The sequence below is a fragment of the Corapipo altera genome, unplaced genomic scaffold, assembly GCF_003945725.1.
Source record: "Corapipo altera isolate COAL_440 unplaced genomic scaffold, ASM394572v1 2b, whole genome shotgun sequence".
Taxonomy (NCBI): Eukaryota; Metazoa; Chordata; class Aves; order Passeriformes; family Pipridae; genus Corapipo; species Corapipo altera.
In genome coordinates this window covers 16,989,591-17,009,740 of record NW_020884874.1, presented here as the reverse complement: position 1 = coordinate 17,009,740, position 20,150 = coordinate 16,989,591, and the positions used below count along the sequence as shown (strand labels likewise).

The 20,150-nt window shown below is 38.6% G+C and overlaps 2 protein-coding genes across 2 annotated transcripts in view; both read left to right on the top strand.

Annotated features, from left to right (window-relative positions):
- SOGA3 (SOGA family member 3) overlaps positions 1-6,703 on the top strand; it is a 47,598-nt gene extending 40,895 nt beyond the window's left edge. The window contains exons 10-11 of the mRNA XM_027631908.1: positions 3,772-3,968; positions 6,501-6,703. The gene's annotated coding sequence lies outside the window, so the exon portion shown is untranslated. The remainder of the gene's footprint in view (positions 1-3,771; positions 3,969-6,500) is intronic.
- A 153-nt stretch (positions 6,704-6,856) lies between these two features.
- KIAA0408 (KIAA0408 ortholog) lies at positions 6,857-16,377 on the top strand. The gene is made up of 4 exons (XM_027631802.1): positions 6,857-6,982; positions 7,183-7,262; positions 8,581-9,955; positions 11,856-16,377. The coding sequence occupies exons 3-4, from the start codon at positions 8,582-8,584 to the stop codon at positions 12,027-12,029; spliced, it is 1,548 nt and encodes a 515-aa protein (XP_027487603.1). The 5' UTR covers positions 6,857-6,982; positions 7,183-7,262; position 8,581; the 3' UTR covers positions 12,030-16,377.
- The last annotated feature ends 3,773 nt before the right edge of the window (positions 16,378-20,150 follow it).

Below are 20,150 nucleotides of genomic sequence, written 5' to 3'. Positions count from 1 at the left end.
ACGATGTTCATGTATGTTATATATGGTCTTCATTCTTAGAGAAAGACTTCATTAGTTCAGTTAGTTTCTTCAGTGCAGGCAGAGATATATTAACAGAACAGGAATGACGGAGCATTGTGAGCACTTGTCTTTCTTTCTTTCTTTCTTTCTTTCTTTCTATCTTTTTCTTTCCTTCCTTCTTTCCTTCTTTCTTTTTCCTCTCTCTTCTTTCTTTTTTCTTTTTCTTTCTGGCTCTCATTTCTCTCTGTTTCTTGTTCCTTTCTCTTCTCTCACTCAACTGTACTTTCTTTTTATGGATAAAGCACACAATATTGTGACACATGGCACATGATATAACTGAACAAATACATATGTTTACAATTTTCTTAGTCATCCAAAATACAGCACTTTGTTGGAAATATAATTTCATTTCATTTTTTTCTGTAAAAACAAGGGAAGATTTGTGTCTCTGAATGGTTGTGTATATCCTATCTAATTAAAATCTGTTGAAAAGTAACATCTTGGCTGATGTCAAACAGATTATTTTCAGAAGTTGATAGAGGTTGTTTGCAAACTATTTTGCATTTTTAAAATGTGGATGAAAAGGGAATGGGTATGATATGAGGGAATAATGACTAACATCAAATTGTTGCTTAAAACATTTTTTGCTTGAAAGGAGGAAGGACTAAAGGAAAATGCAGCTGATGTAGACAAAATTGATTATTTGCTTAAATTTGACTGCTGTAATGAGCTTCTGACCTTGTCTAGGACATGCAGAAATTGCCAATACTGCAAGAGCACAGATACTGTTCTGATCTACAGAGCAAATTATAATGTGGCATTTTACATGCCTTTGCGTTGCTTAAGCCACGTGAAATACCCATGGGGACATCTTAGTGCACTATACAGACAGAGGGATATTGGACTGCATATTGGATTTTATTGCTAGTAGGGGAAAAAGCAAGCAACACCCCCCCAAAAAAACAAAACAAAACAAACAGAAAAAAAAAAAGGGGGGAAAAAATGCAGAAATAGGAGTTAAAACTCTCTGAGGAACTGATCCACTGTACAACAGGAGCAAAACTGTATAGTCATTCAGCTGCTAACATCAATTAATGTGTTTTTTTTCTCAGAATTTATGTCAAGAGGAAATTGTAGAAGTGTAAGAAGCAATAAAAGCTTTTTGTGAATCTTAGAGCTACAAGTGACTATCTGTAACTTCTGTAACTAACCTCTTTAAAGACTTGATTTCCTTCTCATGGTCTCATCTCTTTTTATAATCGGAGTTCCATATGAAAAAATTAAAAATTTTTAAGATTAATGCAAACATGGCAATAGTACTAAGAAAACACCAGGGGCCTTTTCAACACTATATTCATGCTTTATATCTATTCTTATATGGGTAAAAATAATATGCATACAGTATTGACCTTTCTAGTAATATGCTGCTGATTAAAGTGTGGTCATTATTACTATAAGTGCACTAGCAAAATCACCATTTGTGCAAATTGTTGACAGATTATGTCTGCCTGTCTTGTTCATGATTTCACAGCGTTTACACATGGAGTTTTTAAAATTTTTTTCTGAGATGTATTTGTATAAGGTTTATAGTGGAGCAGAGAGTTTTGTTTATTTCTCAGAGATATCTTGAAAGGTTATAAAGACATAAATGTAGCCAAAAAGCTAACGACTGTACTAAAAATTGCAATCTTTGAATTAGCAAAGTGAGAAAGTATGGAAATGTTTCTAAAGTTCATTATCAATAGATGTTTAGACCGCAACAGATCTTAAATGCAATAGAATTTTTTTACAAGTTGTTTTTGGTCAACACTTACTGAAGTCTGGCACAAAGCTGAAACACTGGCCTGGAGAGGTGCAGTGTCTATTGCCTGGCTGCATTCCCTAAGAAGCCGGGAGCAAACCAGCGCTTGGCTTCTCTTGTGATGAGAATGCTGTGCTGTCTTTCAGCAGGTCTTAGTTTCAAGGAGTTTCATGTTTTTATAAAGCTGCCCTGTATGTTTTTGGGAAGGGGAAAGACGGAGGGTTTGAAATCTGTTTGTAGACAGTTGAGAGACAGATTGCCATTTCAGAGGCCCAAGAACAGGTGCTTGGGGTAAACTGTTTTGCAAGCCCTGAGTTAGGATTGGGCCCATGATGGCTTGAGACGTCCTTTGGGAGGACTTGCTATGACCCAAAGACCTGAGTAAACTGTTGGGTTTCATCTGAGCTCTTCTGCTTGTTTGCGAAAGAGTCTTACTTCAAGTTTGGCATCATCTTCCCAGTGAGCTGAAATAACACAGACACTGGTAAATGGTGATTACACAGTAGCCACAGCTGAATCAACAAGACTTGTCCAATAACATATAGGATGGGGAAGGACTTTGTGTGAAACTCAGGAATAAATTTTCACTGTATCATAGAAAATGTGGGCAATGAAATGGGCAGTTCCTGTGAGTTTACGATCACTGATAGTCAGGGAAATGAACAAATTGCAGGAAGGTAGGGTGGTCTTAGCCCTAGTTAACCCTCTGGTAATTCACTTGTCTGCCCGTTTGATTTCTGGCAGGGGACCAAAGCAATGCAGAGGTGTTTTATCACTAGAACTACATTTATGTCTACCCAAGTAACACAACAATTGGCTTTGAGAACTAAAATTAACAAACTCAAGTATCAGTGTAAGTGTACCAGCCATCAAACCACAGGGGCCATCATAACTGAATGAATGAGTGTTATTTTGGTCTTGCTGGCATAGTAAATGTGCTGATGGTAGTGGGGTTTCTATTGTAAAGCCTAAGAAATCAAGAGTAACACCAGGTCCATAAAATCTGTACCTGCTTTTCTCTAAAGCCACATGAGCAGATCTAAAATATTTCCCTTAAAATACAAATATTTAGTGGTTCATATAATAATTTTTTCATTCAGAGACACTAAGACGCTAAAGACTTCTTAAGGGGAAGAAGAAACCGGAGGACAAATTAGTTAAATATTCTGAGAAAGGTTTTGAACTAGATTGGAGTTAGTGCTATTGGAGAATATTTTCTACTTTTCCCTATGCTGGTCCTGAAACTAACATGTACAGATTTAGATTTGTAAATCCAAAAAGCTTGAACCCTTTATAGTGACTGATAGTCCTTTATATAGTAGAATGATGCTTTCTACTGTATATATGTTTGTACCTGTTATTAGCTTTCCTGTCTTGTTTTTCTTCATGTATTCCAAAGCACTCATATAGTCATGAGAATTTTCTGCATATATCAAGTTTACAGTCTTCAACTGCCAAAAGAATGTCATAGTCTTTGTTGTGCTCCATGCATGCATGAAAGGAGTGCATGAGTAAACATGATACCTTTCCATTTGCAGTTGTCTTTTGAACAAACCTAAAATAACTTTTGCCCTCAAGGGCAGATGTTGCAGGATCCCATGGTCCTGAAGTGCCGTTCAGTATTATACAGACTCAAATTCATTGAAAACACGTTTATAGTGAAGAGTAAGGGAAGATGCAAATTGACCATGGTACAAAGCCCACTGTGGCAGATGTTACTGGATTCTGTAATGCTGAATGCATGTCCCACCTCCCCCTTCCAGATTGGGCCTCTCTGCCTTGGGTTTATGTCCTGTAACACTTAGTTCATCCATATTTCAATCACACTCCAGATAAATATCAAGCAATCATATGATACTGTTTCCTGAAAGCACATTTCAGTTATGAATTTTGTGAAATTGTTTTGTTGTTTTTTGTTCTCTGAAAGCTAGAATCAAATAGAAGTAAGACTTATTCTGATAAACTTCCAGGAAACATTCAGAGAAGAAAGAAAAAAAGCAGAGCTCTCTTTGCTGTTGCACAGACTGTAACCATGGACCTGCGTAAACAACTGGAGAATACTGAGAGCAACTGGAATAAAGAGAAGATGGAATTGCTGGAGAGATTTGACAATGAAAGGAAAGAATGGGAATGTCAATGGAAGATCATGCAGAAGAAAATAGAAGAGGTACTTCTAAACAAAACTCTGAGCATTACCATTTTCACTTGGGGTGAAGTGACATGGAATCACTTAAATTTTTTTTTTCTGAATTTTATCCTGTTTATTATGTCTCACTGGAAGTTTCTAATAGCTAATACTAGGATGAAAAACCTGGGATTAAGCAGTATTTGCAATTGCTCATTTAACAGTCATGAGTAAAGAGCAGTGGGTGAAATGTCACTTTATTTGCGATGAGATTGTTGGCTGTACATACTGCTGCCAGTTCTACTGGGCATGAGCCACACTGCCTATATTATACAAGTTTTTTTCAAGTACACACTGAACAATATGGAGTTTAGGAAAATACATATTTAGTAACAAAAAATTCTAGGTATCGTCATCTGGCAAAAAGGAATCATATGGCAATGTCTGCTGGAGTAAATGGTAATATTAAAAAGAATACATATTTTAAATGCTGCATGATATAGAATCATTCTGGCTAGAACCTGTTCCATTTATGGATGGCTTTTAGGAGAGGAAACAGGTAAAGTAAATAGCATGAAAGTCCTGGCACCACTTGTGTTTACACATACTAACAAACGCTCACTCCCTGCCATTTGCAATGCATCTCCTTCCAGAAATAGTTATAGCAATTATTTATTATTCTTTTATCCCCAAATTGTCCCTGCAGCAGAACCCTGTGGCACTATAATGCATTAACTGAGTCTGTTTGGCTACATATAGAGGCAAGTTTTTTCTTTCACATTTTTCATCTAATATACACATGGAGTAGTTTTTTCTTACTCTCTGCCAACACTGTCCTGCGGCTGAGCAACACAGGAATGTATGGCAGAGATTGCTGACATGAAAGTATGAGAAGTAAAATGGTCAGAGCCAAAGGAATTACAGGCATAAGGCATACACTGCCCATTAAAACAGCCTGCAGCATAACTCCATAATGTCAGCTTTCTTATATTTTACCTGCAATTCTTACTTGTGGACTTTAATATGATGGTCTTTGCCACATTTTTCCTTTTGTGTTAGGACTTTTCTGTGGAGTCGTACCTAATTTCACTGCCAAGGTGAGAATACTCCAAAAATTGGTAATGTGATCTGTGTATGTAGTTGAATTTCATTTTCTTAGGTATATGAAGCGTTTTGGAATGATGGTAATGAAAAGGTATTCTGGCTATTAGTAGTTCTGACAATGTCAATTGATTTCAGTTACCTGACATTGTTTCTCCAAAAACCACATGCGTGGAGAAAAGGGGAGATAGATACATTTTAAATGCCATCATCTGTAGAAAGATTTCCTCAATAAAATTTTCACTACCTTATCAGCTTGTATTTTTATTTGGTAGTTTTCTCTAGCCCATCAAAACCTAACTTAATTCCTGGATTCCTCCAGGAAGACTTTTGTGGTATAGGAGATGATATTATAGTTATGGGATGGTATCATTCCTTCTTACTGCTATGCTGAATTCATATGAAGCTCTCAATTTCTTGGAAATGGCAAAGTTCAGCCTTCCGTTTCCATGAGCAGCTGGGCTTTGGAAGTGAAATCTGAAAGCCCAGGATGAGGTCAAGTGTTAAGTCTCTGAACGTGAGAATTCTTGTCATCCACAGCACTACCCATGAACTAGCCACATGTTCTTCATGTTATTCTTTTTCACTGTCCTTTCAAAAGCTGTTGTGATGGCCTTGTGCACTGTGAGAGGGCAGGCAGATGGCTGTTCAGAGGTGCCTGCTCTGTGCTTTCTTTGTAAGAGCAAGTTAAGAATGAAGGTTTATAAAGAGCCATGGGATTCTTGGCACTGGGAATTATACTATAAGCAGAAGAGATTTTTATGATGTTGCTATTTTTTTCTAATGTATAATTTATCACGGTTCCTAGTTTGAATGTGCTGGGCGACAGGAATTAACACTTTTTCATTTACAAATGAAGCCGTTGGATCTCAGCAGATAGCATGAAAGAAGAGCGTGACAGTGCATTGCCAAATAATACTGTTCTGCAGTAGTGATTTATCACTCCAGTCAGAGGGAAGAATTCCACTTGCCTGAGAACCAGAAAAGTCTGCTCTAGTGCAGATGGCACTGTATTTGATGTGAATTCACTTCCTCTCCTTCAACTAATATACTTTAGTAGGCTGTAACATAGCCAGAACCCTCTCCCTCCCTCACATTCCCCCACATTCCCTATCCATCAGGTCAGGACTGTGTCCACCACATAGTGCAATAAGATTACTTGGAAGACAACCATATGGCTTCCAGCTCAAGACAGCGCCATTAATCTCATGAGATCTCTTCCAATTCCAACCATGGTTAAAACCATGGCAACGAGTTTGTGAATGGTAACAGCCCTTTCCTTATCCGGTGACAATAACGGTGTGTGAGCTATTACACTAGCTGATTCAGCACTTTTCTACAAACACATGTATAAAAACTGTCCAATCAGTGCTACTGAGTGAAGCATTGTTAACAACAGAAGATAAATATGTATTTTACCACAAAGTTCATTAGAATACCACGATTTAATAGAAGGTTCTATTGTTTTTTCAGCTCTACCAGGAGGTAAGACTTAGAAGGGAGAGCAATATGAATGTCCGTGATAACAATGCCATTCAGAGCAAGATGCTGCAGCTGTCTATGTATTCCCCTACTTTGCAAGAGAGTGACACAGTGGAGCTGAACTTTCAACACAATATGGAAAATGACAGAATGGAAAAAGGGAGTTTGCTCGGTAAAACAGGACACGAATGTAAAGAAACCAGAGCCAAGAGCAGAAACAATACTCTGTTAATGGACAATCTGGCCTTTGAGAACCATGAAGAACTTGAAGACAGCCACAGCACCACACCTTCCAAGAAAAATACCAAGAATTATATTGGTGATCTCAATGTAGTAAGTAAAGTATGAGCATGTTTCAGTTACAAGGGTGAGGAAAATACTGAGGACTTTGGCCTGTCAGGTTAACCTAAAGAACTGATCTCCCTGGTTTTAGCTTTCCAGTAAGTCACTACTTCCTCCTCAGTTTGCTATCAGTGAGTGTCCTCTCACTATTTAAATGTGTTAACAGCATGCTCTTTACCTCTCTTCCTACTGTGGGGGCATTTTTGTATTTTTTCTTGTGCCACTTTCCTCTGCTGTGAGTCTGAAATGCGAATGACCACAGGTTTCAAAATAATTCTGGAGATACCATTTAAAACACTTATATTAAAGGACTGTTTTTATATTTATAAAGGCTCTTAAAGAACTTGCCAGAGTCAGTGAAGAATTATGCAGCTATCAAGAAGAAATTCGAAAGAGGTCCAACCACAGAAGGTAAAAACATATTTGGAATTCTTATATTAGAGGAAGAAAATAAATAATGAGGCTGTGCTCCTTTTGCTGTTCACTTTGAAGCTGGGTTTGCTATTGGATTTATTAGGAGTTGGGCAGTTCCTACCATCCTAGTGTTTCAGTGCTCAGCATAAAACATTCAAATTAAATTTACTGAAATATGATAAAAGAGCATATTTTATTAGCAAAATGGAGTTTTTCTCCAGAACCTACAAATTGAAATTAGTATTTCTGTGAGATGAAATTATACTTGTTTCTAATGGTTATATGGAGGATTTGCAAAGTGAACAGATAGTTCTATCTGCCCTGATCTCATTTTCATGCAGTTCTATACAACACTATATGTGTTTGTCAGGCTGGGAAGTTTCTTACTTAAAGCCCAGATCTAGTCATAAGCATGGGGGATATATCAGGAACTGACAACTCAAGAATGCAAAGAAGGCAAGAGAAGGAAGAACCACCATACATTTGTACTAATGGAGAGATAGCAAGTCAGCCCCTGAAAGGTATGGCAAATGAACATTCCACTATCTGTTAAAAATTCAGTATTTGTTGTCTTCTTTAGCAAGCTAAATACTAGTCTTCTCCTTGAGTTGTGCAGAAATTCTCAGGTAAGGCTGAACTGCTGGTGTGATGGGGTGCTCATGAAAGAGATTGAGAAAGGCTGTCGAAGCTATGCTGAGACCCCATGGAAGTGTGCATCATGGCAAGCTCTTCTCAGATGTTCCCAAAGAGAAGAGGGACTTCTTACACTCCCCCATGCTGTCAGTTGGCTGTCTGTCACTAGTTTATTATTGTAGCTAGGCTAGTTTTTGTATCTTTAAAGCAAATAGATTCATAGCTGACGCGTAGTTTCTAAAGGTGATTTTTTTAACAGATCTCAAAAGACATTTTTACTGTCATGTGTAAGGTTAGGAAACCTATACAAGGGAGGCACTGTGTCCCGAAGCTTGCTTCAGTCAGTTTATAATCAGGTAGACTCATGGGAGTTATTAGAACTCACAGGATTCCTCTGTCCTTATTGTAGTATAGGTAAGAAAATGAACAATCATCTTAAAAACTCAGGAAAAGAATTTTAGTGGCACAGGGAAGGAATACAAATTCCTTGTTTTGATCTTTCGTCAAATTCTTCATGTATGTTTCAGTTATGCTGGGTGTATCAGCTGTGGCAAAACTACTCCCAAATCTCTTTAAGCAGCCAGTGTTAAAACGCCTGCTCATGGGGGAATGAATCCATGATGAGGTCCCCTGGAGGGATCCTTATTGCTCGTCCCTAAAACACTTCTCCTGTTATTTCCAGAATGAAGTCACTTCCTTTCCTGGGGGAATTTGAGGAAACCCAAAACACGGTTATTCTGCCTGAGATGAACCATGTGTCCAGCAATGAATCACAGACTTCAGTTGCTTTTGAAACAGAGGAACACAACAATAGGAAGAATCTGATGAGCTCCACCAAGGCTTTGAAGGACATGTCTTATGGTGGTCTTACTGGTGACATAGGAACAGACTTCAGACCTTGGCAAAGGAAAGAAGCTCCACCAGTTCCTCCACGGAGCACTTCTCGGCACCTAACAAACTCACTTTCTACAGTTGTACAGCTTTCTGAAGCACCAATAAGAGACTCAGGCATCAAAAGCAATTGCAAGGTTCAGGACTGTTGGAGTGGAGGGAAACTGAGGAATTCTTCACCCGTAAACAAGAATGAATCTGCAGCAGCCTGTGCAATTGAAGGACAGGCTGTGAAAGTTCCTGTGATGGTAACTGCTGCAGTACCTGTAACCAAAAATGAGTGCAAAGTTCCAACAAGTTTCTGCCATAACACATGGGCATATGATGTGGTCAAACTTGGGAAAGACAACAGAAGTGAGCCTTTCCAACTGTCAGCCCAAAAGAGTTGTTCAGATGGAAATATGGCCCAAAGCAACAAGATGCATCAAAAACAAAACCCCAAGTCTCACAGCAACCCTTTTTACAGTAATGACTTTTGTACCCCTGCTACCCTGCACAACGACCTTTTGGAAGACACCAGATATACTTTGGGAAAGACCCAAAGAAATGAAATGTTAGCAGCAAAGATCGATGAGTTTAATCGGACTGTATTTCACACAGATAAACATAACAATGCTCTGCAACAAAACCAGGTGCCTCAAACAGCATCAGAAGATCACAAACCCTGTGGGCCACTGTGTGACTCTGCTACTAGCAGGACAGACACTGTAAATACGTCTTGTATTTCAAATCCCAAACTCTCTGTAGCCAAGGAGCAAGAAGCTAGCAACCCCAGCAAAGCTATCAGGACAACAGGGCAACAAAAACAAATGAATGGACTTCCAAATACTAGTGGTTATAGGCACATGCTCCAGGAGCATGACTGGAGACCAAGTAATTTATCCGGTCGCCCGCGTTCAGCTGACTCAAGGTCGAACTATGGTGTTGTTGAAAAGCTTTTGAAAACCTATGAAAAATCAACAGTGACTTCTCCATGTAATGCAAAATGCTGCAAAGATAAGTGGACACAGGCAAATTCTGAATTCACTGATGGAGGTTGCGAGAAACTGAGTCAGTATTTAGAAATGCTCCAGATTGAGCAAGAAAAGCAAGAATTTCCGAGGAATTCAGCCAAACATATTGGGCAGCAACTCAAGCAAGGAAAAGAGAGACAGAAGTTACCAGAGGTAAGGTTCATAAGAATGGCAAGACCAGAAAAATTGTTTCGTACCAAACCTCAGATTCTAAAATGAGGCAGGCTAACATTGTATTGTAAATAATTATGTAGAAATAGACATTTTAAACCAAGATCTGGATGAATCAGGAGCATTTCCTCTGCAGATTATAGAGTTGTAGAAGGGCAGAAGCATGTAAGTGGAGACATGTGCCAGATTCTGATCCCTGCTGCTGTTCTATAAAGCTGTATTTTAACTGCAATGCAGTTATGCAAGGATTGAACTAGTGAGAACTGCAGTCAGGTTTTAACCCCATCTTACCTTCCTTTAGCTACTTCATAAGCCTTCTCAAAGGACTTAAGCACGCTTGTCCATGTCCAAAACCCTGGAGGTCTTAGATAGCATTCTTCAGCATCCAGGGTGCTGCTTGGTTCAGGTTTTCCTTGGAACTGTCTATGACAAGGGATATTGTAACTCCATAAATTTTCCAGTAATAAAGTGACCTCCTCTTACTCATGTCTCAGTACCAGCTTCTCCTATATATTCAAACATACGCTCACAGAATCAGAAGATCATGGCATGACTAATTAATTTATATTTGGCTGAATTTTATTTGCAGAAGTTTAGAAATACTTCCTTTGCCAACATTCTTTCTTAATGAAGAGAGAAACAGATGGTTTGGAAAATATACTATAAATTGCAGGTTCTGTAAAAGTCCGCAAAGAAAGAAAAATATTTTTTCCTGAATTGCTCCTTGGCCAACAAACACAGATAGATATGCCCCTTAGAATCTCAAAAAGGAGAAGGCAGGTGTGTTTTGAGCTGAGAAACTTAAATGGGTTCAGACTGTCAGCTGGTATGCTTTAAACTGTCACAAATTCACAGACTTCAGTGGAGCTATGTGGATTTAAGCAGCTGAGAATCTGACCATGCAGATTTTCTTCCGCATGTCTTTCTGACAGCCTTGCAGTGAAGCAACATCTCTTACTTAGCAGACACATCTTTACTACAGCAAAGAAAGAAAAACCCATGAAGCTTACCATTTGTTTTTCATCTGATAAACTTTTGAAAGGAAAACAATTTTTCAGCAATGGAGGAAAGAAATAATGACTAAATAATGACTGAGTTTATACTGATGTAAGCCCAGAATAACTTTATTAAGCCAATTAGATTTTATTTCTCCATATGCTCACACTTTATATCATCATTTCTATCTGAACAAACTGAGTGTAGAATACTGCCTGATTAGAAGTTACCATTTTAGGTCCGACAGCATGCATGTCACAGAGCTGTAAGAACTGTACATGGCATGAGGCATTTGGTTTATGTTCATTATTTCCAATTCACATCACTGTAGCTATGATCAAAATCTGTTGGGTTTCCTAAAGCTCTGCAGGTAGACATAACACTGTATTAATATGTAAACATTCTGAATTAGTTACCAAGTGTAAACAGCTTCACACTGCACTAATGGAAACAAGAGTTCTTAACAGACTATGTGACTGCTGAAATAGGATCTATCAGAAAATACCTGAAAAATATGTAGATCATACTTCAGTAATATAAGATGGTATTCTGAGTTCTATACTTAAAATAGTTTGCAGTGTTCATTGACAAAAAAAACCTTCCAAAAATTAAAATAAATAAGAGGTGAATGTCAGTTTTGTCTTGCACTAACATTTTATACCTTTCCTTGTGTCTGACGCTTGTCTCCATGTATTTTAAACCACAACTGATGTGAGAATCCCAGTACATAGAAATAGCTGTTCTTTTGCATTCTGTACATGACTGCACTCCTTTTAATAGCTTCCGACCACCTGTTCTGAGGTCACCGCAAATGTCTTCCTGCATTCCCGCTGCATTCCGCAAAAGCCTTAACTTGTTAAAGCAAGGAATTGCCTTTGTGTTCCAGATCTGTGTGCCAGCTAAATGTTCAAGCGAGAAGGGTTTTTCCCGTCCTGCTCGGCCAGCAAATCGACGCTTACCTTCCAGATGGGCATCTAGATCCCCCTCAGCACCACCTGCTGTGAGAAGAACGGTGTACAACTGCTCTGTCTCCTTTCGGTCAGAGACCTCAGTAGTCTGAACCCAGAGCTGGGTTGGATGGTGTTGTGAAAGCTCTACGCCTCATTATAACTGTGTTTGGTATGTGTCATAGCAACCAGTTCTACACTATTGTATTTTGTCCAAGAGTGACCCCCACCATGTGCTGGACAAAGTATTCTGAATCTTAGGTCATCATCACCGTGGTCTTCAGTGTTTTTATTGAGATGAAATAACTATACCCCTGGTTTTCTCTGGGTTTTTTTTGGTAGTAGTTCACAAAGAATTTATTTTGAATGGCATCTTCCTTAATTTGCCAATCAATTTTGAGTCGAAACAATGTATAGTGCTGTATATTCTGACTCTTCTGCAAACAGCAGAACGTAAAGCTGTATGCATGATCATGTGTTTGTAGGTGCATGTGTTGGACTAGGAAGTATACAGGCCTGTACTTAGAAGAGACAAACTGTGCTAGTGTTGACATTGAAATTGCAACCTATATGCCTACGTATATATATACTTCATGTTTATTTTAAAAAGTTTGAAATATACAGTCCTGATGACATTTATATTTTGTATATCTTTTACATAGGTTCACAGGCGTAGTATTTAATGTAAAAAATACTTAAATATTCATTTTTTGTGACTGATTGCAGCGATAATGCCTTGCACAATATGTATCTGAAGCAGACTAGCTCGACTGATTTGTCAGTCATGCTTCATGGCATACTCGTTCGGTTTCCTAACCCTTACGCTAGGTCAAAATACCCAAACATATTTTTTTCTGAATTAAAATATTATATGATTTGTAATACGTTAGCCTTTTTCAGCACCAGAGACATTTCTGAAATGTTCCAATCCCTTTAAAAAGCTTAAATGTGCCATTTTATATATAGCATACTGTAAACACTTTGGTAATTTCAACTACTGTAACATACAATTTATGAAGGGAAGAAAAGGGTTATATATGCTCAATTCTGTAAAACTTATTTTTCCTTCTAGCATTATACTTTGAGGTTTGGCAAAGTCAAATAACAATGGACTTGTTTACTTTCACTCAAGGCAGGAGAACAAACACCGCTGTACCCAGTGCTGCAGCCACACTCCTCTTTTACTCTTCTCCTAGACTAGAGTGCCTGAGCCACTTGCTCGTTTACTGCTCCCCGACTGACTCGTGGCAGTCAGTTACAAAGTTTACTTGCACTCTGGCAACAAGCTGCATCTAGTACGGAAATATTGCATCGAGGTATGATTACAATTGTGCCCAAAATCATAGACACGTGGCGTTGCAAGTATGTTTTTGCCATCACTTGACCTGGTATTATGGGCCATCTGAATGACATGCACAGAGCCTGGGTTGTTCCTTCCCACAGTGTGAGAGAAACATGGATGCTTCTCACACTCTGAACTTTCAGAAAGACAGTGTCTGTTATCCTGGAATTTTTGCACCCTTTCTTAGGCCGTTGCTGGATGCATAGTGCAGTAATGATGATAAATGTTACCTTGAAGTAGCACGTCTAGGTTAAAAGGAGTAAAGAGGGCACTTCTTCAACATCAGCCTGATCTTGTCTTACAACTTTTCTTCTCCTGGAGAAACATAGGATGTTCAAAGGAATTTTAAAAATCATCCCAGGATCCATTAATGTGCACATCTTATGTGAATGTAAAAAGGATTTCAGAGAGAGTGTAGGCTTTTGTCCTAGTGAATTGTATATGTGGCAATATAGGGAAAATTAATTGTGCTTAATTTGGTAGTGATCTGTTGTCCTATTCCAGTCATGTTGAGAATTCATGCCTTTTTCCTTCCTTTTAGGACCTTATTGTTCTTTCCTCTACACAGCTTTGATTTTGAAGAGAGAGAAAACAGGAGGCCATGTGTTCTGAGCAATATAGCCTATATGGTAGCATTGGTAACTGTTTGGGCTTGCCAATATTAGAGCAAGCAGGCTAAATCCCACCTTGTCATGCCATTGTGGCTCTCTGCTTGGCAAAACCATGCCCAGAGTAATTTGCCCTATCTAGACTTCTGGTCCTTTCTAAGTCTATCTCACTACAATATATGAAGACTTCAAGCCAATCAACAATTCATTAAAATTTACTCAGACATTGCAAAGTTCTTGCTGGAAAAGATATAAGGACAGAAAATCTTGAGGAAAATTTATACGGTTTGGATGGAGACAAAGGTCTGTGTGCTTAAGTGAAAAATCAAGAGTTCTATAAATTTGCCTGCTTGCCCTAATTTAGACATTGCACTCCATTAACTTCCTTAGCCCTAAAAAAATTAGAGATGATTCCCAGTGAATTTGGAACATGGCTTAATATTCTAACTGGAAATTAGCAAACCAAAATGCCTTGAAAATTGACCTTTTAATGCCTAAGTAGCTGACCAGCTTTAAATGCCTAAGGCCGAGGAAAGAGTAATATGAAAGAATTGTAAAAAAATATGGTTCTTTATTTCAGTCAGAGATGACTGCAATAACACTCTTTAAATTACCTCTAAGGTAAAGTTAAGCAGTTTTGTTCTGAAAAATAGTGGTGCACTTTTGTTTGAAGTATTTAACTATGAAAGCATTTCCCTTGATTAGTCAGTGAAGGTGTTTCTTTTGTTCCCTTCAGTTTCTTTGGTTGCCTTTGACATAGACCACATTGTTGAATAACAGAGAAAGGATCAAATATCGACAACATTCCCTGATGTATGTAAGTTTAATGAACAGAAGGTTTTTGAAATAAACTAATAGGTCAAGTGCAAGTTCATTTTGTCAAGGTTTTCTGTGTCCGCCTAATTACAGACATTGATTCTGATGCCCAGAAGTATCAAAACTGGTGATTTTGGTTTGCAGGTGGCTAGTTGGACATACTAATTTTAAAAAGTTGTTGCTGTCACTGTTTAAATATTTCTTTCAGCTGCACTCATAACAGGGCCAGTGGACTGTGGTAATTTTTCTAGTTCCCATAACTGTGATTACTGAACCACAGTAATGGCTCTATTCACTTATTTGCTTAAGGGGAAGAGCTCCATTGGGCTCCGTTCCCCTGTATTATTTCTGAAAAGGAAATCTACACATACACACACATTCATGCAAGAAACATAAATGATCTAAGTATAACTTGACCTTCCTATTAATCCTAGTGTCACCTATGGAAGTGGCGAGTTTTGTAAACCTGTTTTTAAAACTGGTTTTTAATATTATTCCTCCATATGCTGTCTGAAGTCTTAATGCAGATATATGTTTTTCTTACTTGCACTCCGAATGAGTCTAAAACTCTCTTTATTGCATGCTTGTGGGCCTTAGTAACTCTCTGCAGACACAGTCAGCTGCCCATTGAAATAGGGATGCCACTAGGAATCAGCTGGCTGGTAATCAGTTGACAGAAAGCATCATTCTCCTTCATGCTGGGAGATGGAGCCATAATTGTTCCTTGAAACCGTTTTAGGGAGGAACATGGCAGGGTAGAAGCACATAGAGTAGAATAATTTAGACCTTATCTGCACATCTACAGAGCGGGCCACCTGGAGGCTTTAAAACTGGCCTGACTCAGCCTCTGCTAGAGGCAGAAGGAGTAGAGAAAAAGAATTTCCTTTAAACCCCCTCGGTATCATTCCTCAAACTCAGAGTACATTTCCACTAGTGTTTTGTCTTTACAGTGTTAGTGATAGACTTCTTGTGTATCTTTAAAATGTTGCTGAAGAGATGAACTCTGCTTGTTCTTCACCAACAACAGAATTATCTTTCACTATTACACACACTGTAAGGGAGTTGGCTGTTATGTATAGGAAAGAACTGGCAATCAGTGTAATATAATTTTCCAGAGCATTCAGAATACCAATCTATTTCTCCAGTTGTCCATTTAAAAAATTGTTTCTGTAAACAGGGATTTTATATCCAAAAGGCTTCAACAGCATTTTTGGAAAAAAGATCTACAGCAATACAGAAGGCAGGACATTTCCCTTACAGTTTTGTTATTTCTGGAATAAATTTCCTAGCATGGAAGAACTTATGCAATTCTCACAGTGCTGCTAATGCAAAGAATTTCTTTGGCTTTGAGGTATGTAACATACAAACTCTAGCCATTAAACTGCTGATATTCTCTATTGGACTCATCTGTAATGGTGAATTTGGTTGTGTTCATGCTCTTTAAACTGAAAGGTGGAATGCATTTGCTCTAAATGTGCTAATCAAAGCCCCTTGTTGCCTCTCTGGTCTTTCTACCCCTTCTCAGTTTCCAGTGGATGTGTATTTTTATGTGGTTTATTGCCATTGGTCTGTATGTATATGTCATCCCATAGGACTTTCTGTCTGTACTGCAGCCAAAATATTTTTTGGACAGCCTATTCTAAAAAGTTGTGATATTACTACTGCCATTCACAAATACATTAGATCTTGATCTATTGTTTTGCATCACTGAAAACGCACTTTCTTCATCAACTGTTAGTGGCATATATTACACAAAACTTTGTTTTTTGAAGTTATATTTAAGCGCTTTTGAAGTTTGATTCTACCCCTCCCCCTTGCATCTTTTGTATTTGCAAAGTGCTTGCATCAGCAGAGACATCTTTCTGATGTGTAGAGTTGATGCAGTTGCTGTGTGGCTGAGGGAGCTCATGCCTAAGGGAGCCTTGCTAACTATGTTACTCTAAAAAGTATTGTATCAGAATTTCCATGGGGTAAGAGAGATTGAACCTTCAACATGATCAGAGTGAAAGTGTGGTATATGCCTTTTCTCTAGTACCTGCAGTCTGCAATATTTCTGTTTAAGGGTCCAGAGTTTGTTTCCTCCTAGTGGTGCATGTCTGTGTGTGTATGGCCAAGATGCACTGAAAAATGACACTATAGGGGAGTCCATACATCTTACACTTTTAAATCAGATTATCTAATGTGTAAGCCCAAAATATTCCACTCTATTGCATGAGATAATGGTACCCTGTACTACAGAGTAGATTTGATCCCAATATGAATTGGGGGAAGAGAGCAGACACTGCACAGAGAGGCCTAAAGTATATAATACAAACAACTAAGCTGTGCTGGCTGATGTTAAGGGTTGAGCTAATGGGATGAGGTGACTAATCACCTCATTAAAGCCAGAGGTTCTTTAATACTAGGTCTCAGTGGATACATAGACTTCTGCTAACCTGCTAATGTGTCACAGGGATTGTAATGCTGAGAAGCCTGATTTTGATTGCTCTTCCACCTAGAGGGATGCTACTTACCTGTGGCAGATTTGCCTACAAAGTCGTTTGCCAGTGCCCCTTAAAATTCCCTAAGTTAGTTTACTGCAACTAGAAGAATTTCTAAATCATATTCACAGTAGAAAAGGACTTTCATTAAAGAAAATTGCATTCTTATGTGAACTCTGTGAACATGACCACTGCCAACTGTCATGGTGACACAGAAAATCAGACTGAGTTTTACTGCTATATCATGAGATATCTGCAGCAGGTCAGCTGTTCTGGTACCATATATGATGTAGAGCTGCTTAAGATATTGTTGGAAGTGCACCACAGACAGATATGTGTGTACATACGGTCTGCTTGTTTCTTTGCAGAATCTTTCTGGTTTCCACAAAGATATTCTGTTTGTTTTGGGAGTTTGGGAATTTTTTTCTCCAAATTTACCTGAAAGCAATTGAGCTACCCAAGTTATTGCTGATAAGAAGTCTCATAGGTGTTCTTCCGAAACCAAAATATCTACTCAGAGAAGTAGCTGGCTACCAAAGGAGGTAAGATGGTAAGATCTAAGTTGAACAAGCCAGTTCACAAACTGGCTCATACGCTGTTACATGTCTGTGTTTCCTCCAGGAAATCCCACATGTCCAAGGCAGCTGGTTTTGCCATATGACACTATTTACTGCATATAGGAGTACCATAGTCACACACATAGCACATACAGAAAAATGATGTCTAATACTGTATGTAAACAGACTCCTCCCAAAGAATGGTGCTGAAATGCTTTACATTAAAAACAGCATGTGACTTAATGAGATCCAGTAGTTTTTGAAATCCCACTTTCATATAAGTAAATGCAATCAAATCTTTTAATGAAAGAAACATGCTTATGCATGTCACTTTTTCCTTCCAAATATTGCAAGCCTGCCTTACAGCTCTGATCCTAATTTTGCCTCATGTACTGCAGGGAAAAAAAAAAAAAAAAAGAAGGGAAATGGAAATAGAGATAGTCAGAAAAATCCTCTGTCAGTGCCTCTAGCTTAGACACTGCAAAATGACTGGTGCTGCTCTCACTGTACATAGATGAGACTTTGACAGCTTATTATTAAACAGTATTGACCATGAAAAGAAGATGATCTTCCATTTCTCCTCTCTGTAGTTTTATTCCTTCCTTCTCTCTTCTTCCATCAGGAGGTGACAATTCAGCCACCTAAGGAGAAGTAGGCCTGGCAAAAAAAGCTGTGTGGAAGCTTCTCTTCACTTTCCAGCTTCTCTTCAGCAGGCCTCCAGACCTGCAAAACACATCATGTTTGAGACGATGTGAGAAGCCAGAGAAAGATGCCTTTCGGGGTCTTTCTGCAACAAGCACTGCATCAGCCAGTTTGGGGCTGAACAGTTTCATGGGATTTTTTTCCAACTGTAGTGTAAAAAAGCTTTTTCCTCTTCTATGCAGGAGTCTGTCTTTAAACCACCTCTTGGATGGGTTTCTGCAATTTTAATTCATTTTACAGCAAAATTTCACAGCAGTTGGGACAGAAAGTGAAGAATTCGTCATTCTCTATTGGAAGTTGGCCAAAAGCTGAACCAGATGTACAAAGGGCCAAGACGAATTTAAAACTGTTTAAAAATCTTCAGCCAAAGTGATCTGCAGTCAGCCCACCAAGGTTTTTAGAAGTCAACTGTCTCTTTAAGCTTGATTCTGGGAAATAAACCAACTTGTTTCTGCTGTAGTGAGTGGAAAGTGGATGATGAAAGTAATTTGCAACATTCAGAAATGAAGATAACAGTGCTCTGGTGATTTAAGTAGCTTTATGCTGTTTGCACAGCCTCCTATGAGGATAGATATTCTGATTTTCCTAGGATGCCATTTAGTGCCAGCCCGCATGTGTTTTGGTCTAGACTGCTGTCTCATAGGAGGTATACTTTTATATATATATACCTGGAAGAACCAGGCTGATGTAATGCTGGAGCCACCATCTCTGTGATCATTTGAGAAACATTTGAGAAAATCAAAGCTCACTGATTCAGAGTGCCTGCTTTCCTTTTATGTCTGTACGCACACAGATATGTACACATCACATGCACATATACACTGATCAGTTTTTTTTTTCTGCTTCCGTCTTGGTTTTGCACTGTATGGAAACCAAACTGAGGCCTGTTACAATCGGTCTTAGCCAAAATGGAAGAAATAGGGGTGTGACGCTGGACTTGGGACCCCAACAAAAATCCCAGTGAAAGGAAGTGTTGAGACATTTTAGGGTAGGGAGTTGAACCAAGTCATTTATCATTCATTTCAGCTACAGCAGCCTAATCCTTTCTTATGCTATTTTGTTCAAACATTATAGATCTTACTCTGTCTTTACAGGGCCAGCATGAGTATATTTATGTTTTTCCCTACCTACATTGTCCTGTGATTTGGAGAAATACAGGCTGTAGAAAAAGGACTTCAATTAACAGTGAAGATTTCCCCAGTTCAGGAAGATTGGATTCGCTTAATTCACTTGGCACACAGGGGTCAAATGTAAACTATGTCTGACAGGAATATATTGGAAGTTGGAGAGGAATTGAATCTTCAAATTCAGATTTCTGGTTTAGTCTAATTGCTGCTTGAACCTCCCTAAAATCCAACCCCAAATTTCATATTAATCTGCCAGTCCTGATATCACCCACAGAGTTTGAATTTGGAATGGCTGCAGAGGGAAACTTTACATGCATGTATAAGTATTATCAGTGTGCAGAGACTAATGAATCTCAGAGCACTTCATGCAGCTCAATATTTCCTGCTAATATTTCACACTGGTCATCACCACTCTAGCCTGTAAGACCGACTGTGTAAAAGCTATGAATGCATAGGATAAACAACAACAAAAATACCAAAAAAAACCACATAAAAAAAGTCCAAGCTCCAGCCACACCTGGGACATCTCTATTAAAACAAGGAAGCAGATACCAGCTTTGCTGCACAGGTTTCACCACTGATTACTTATTGCCATAGATAGA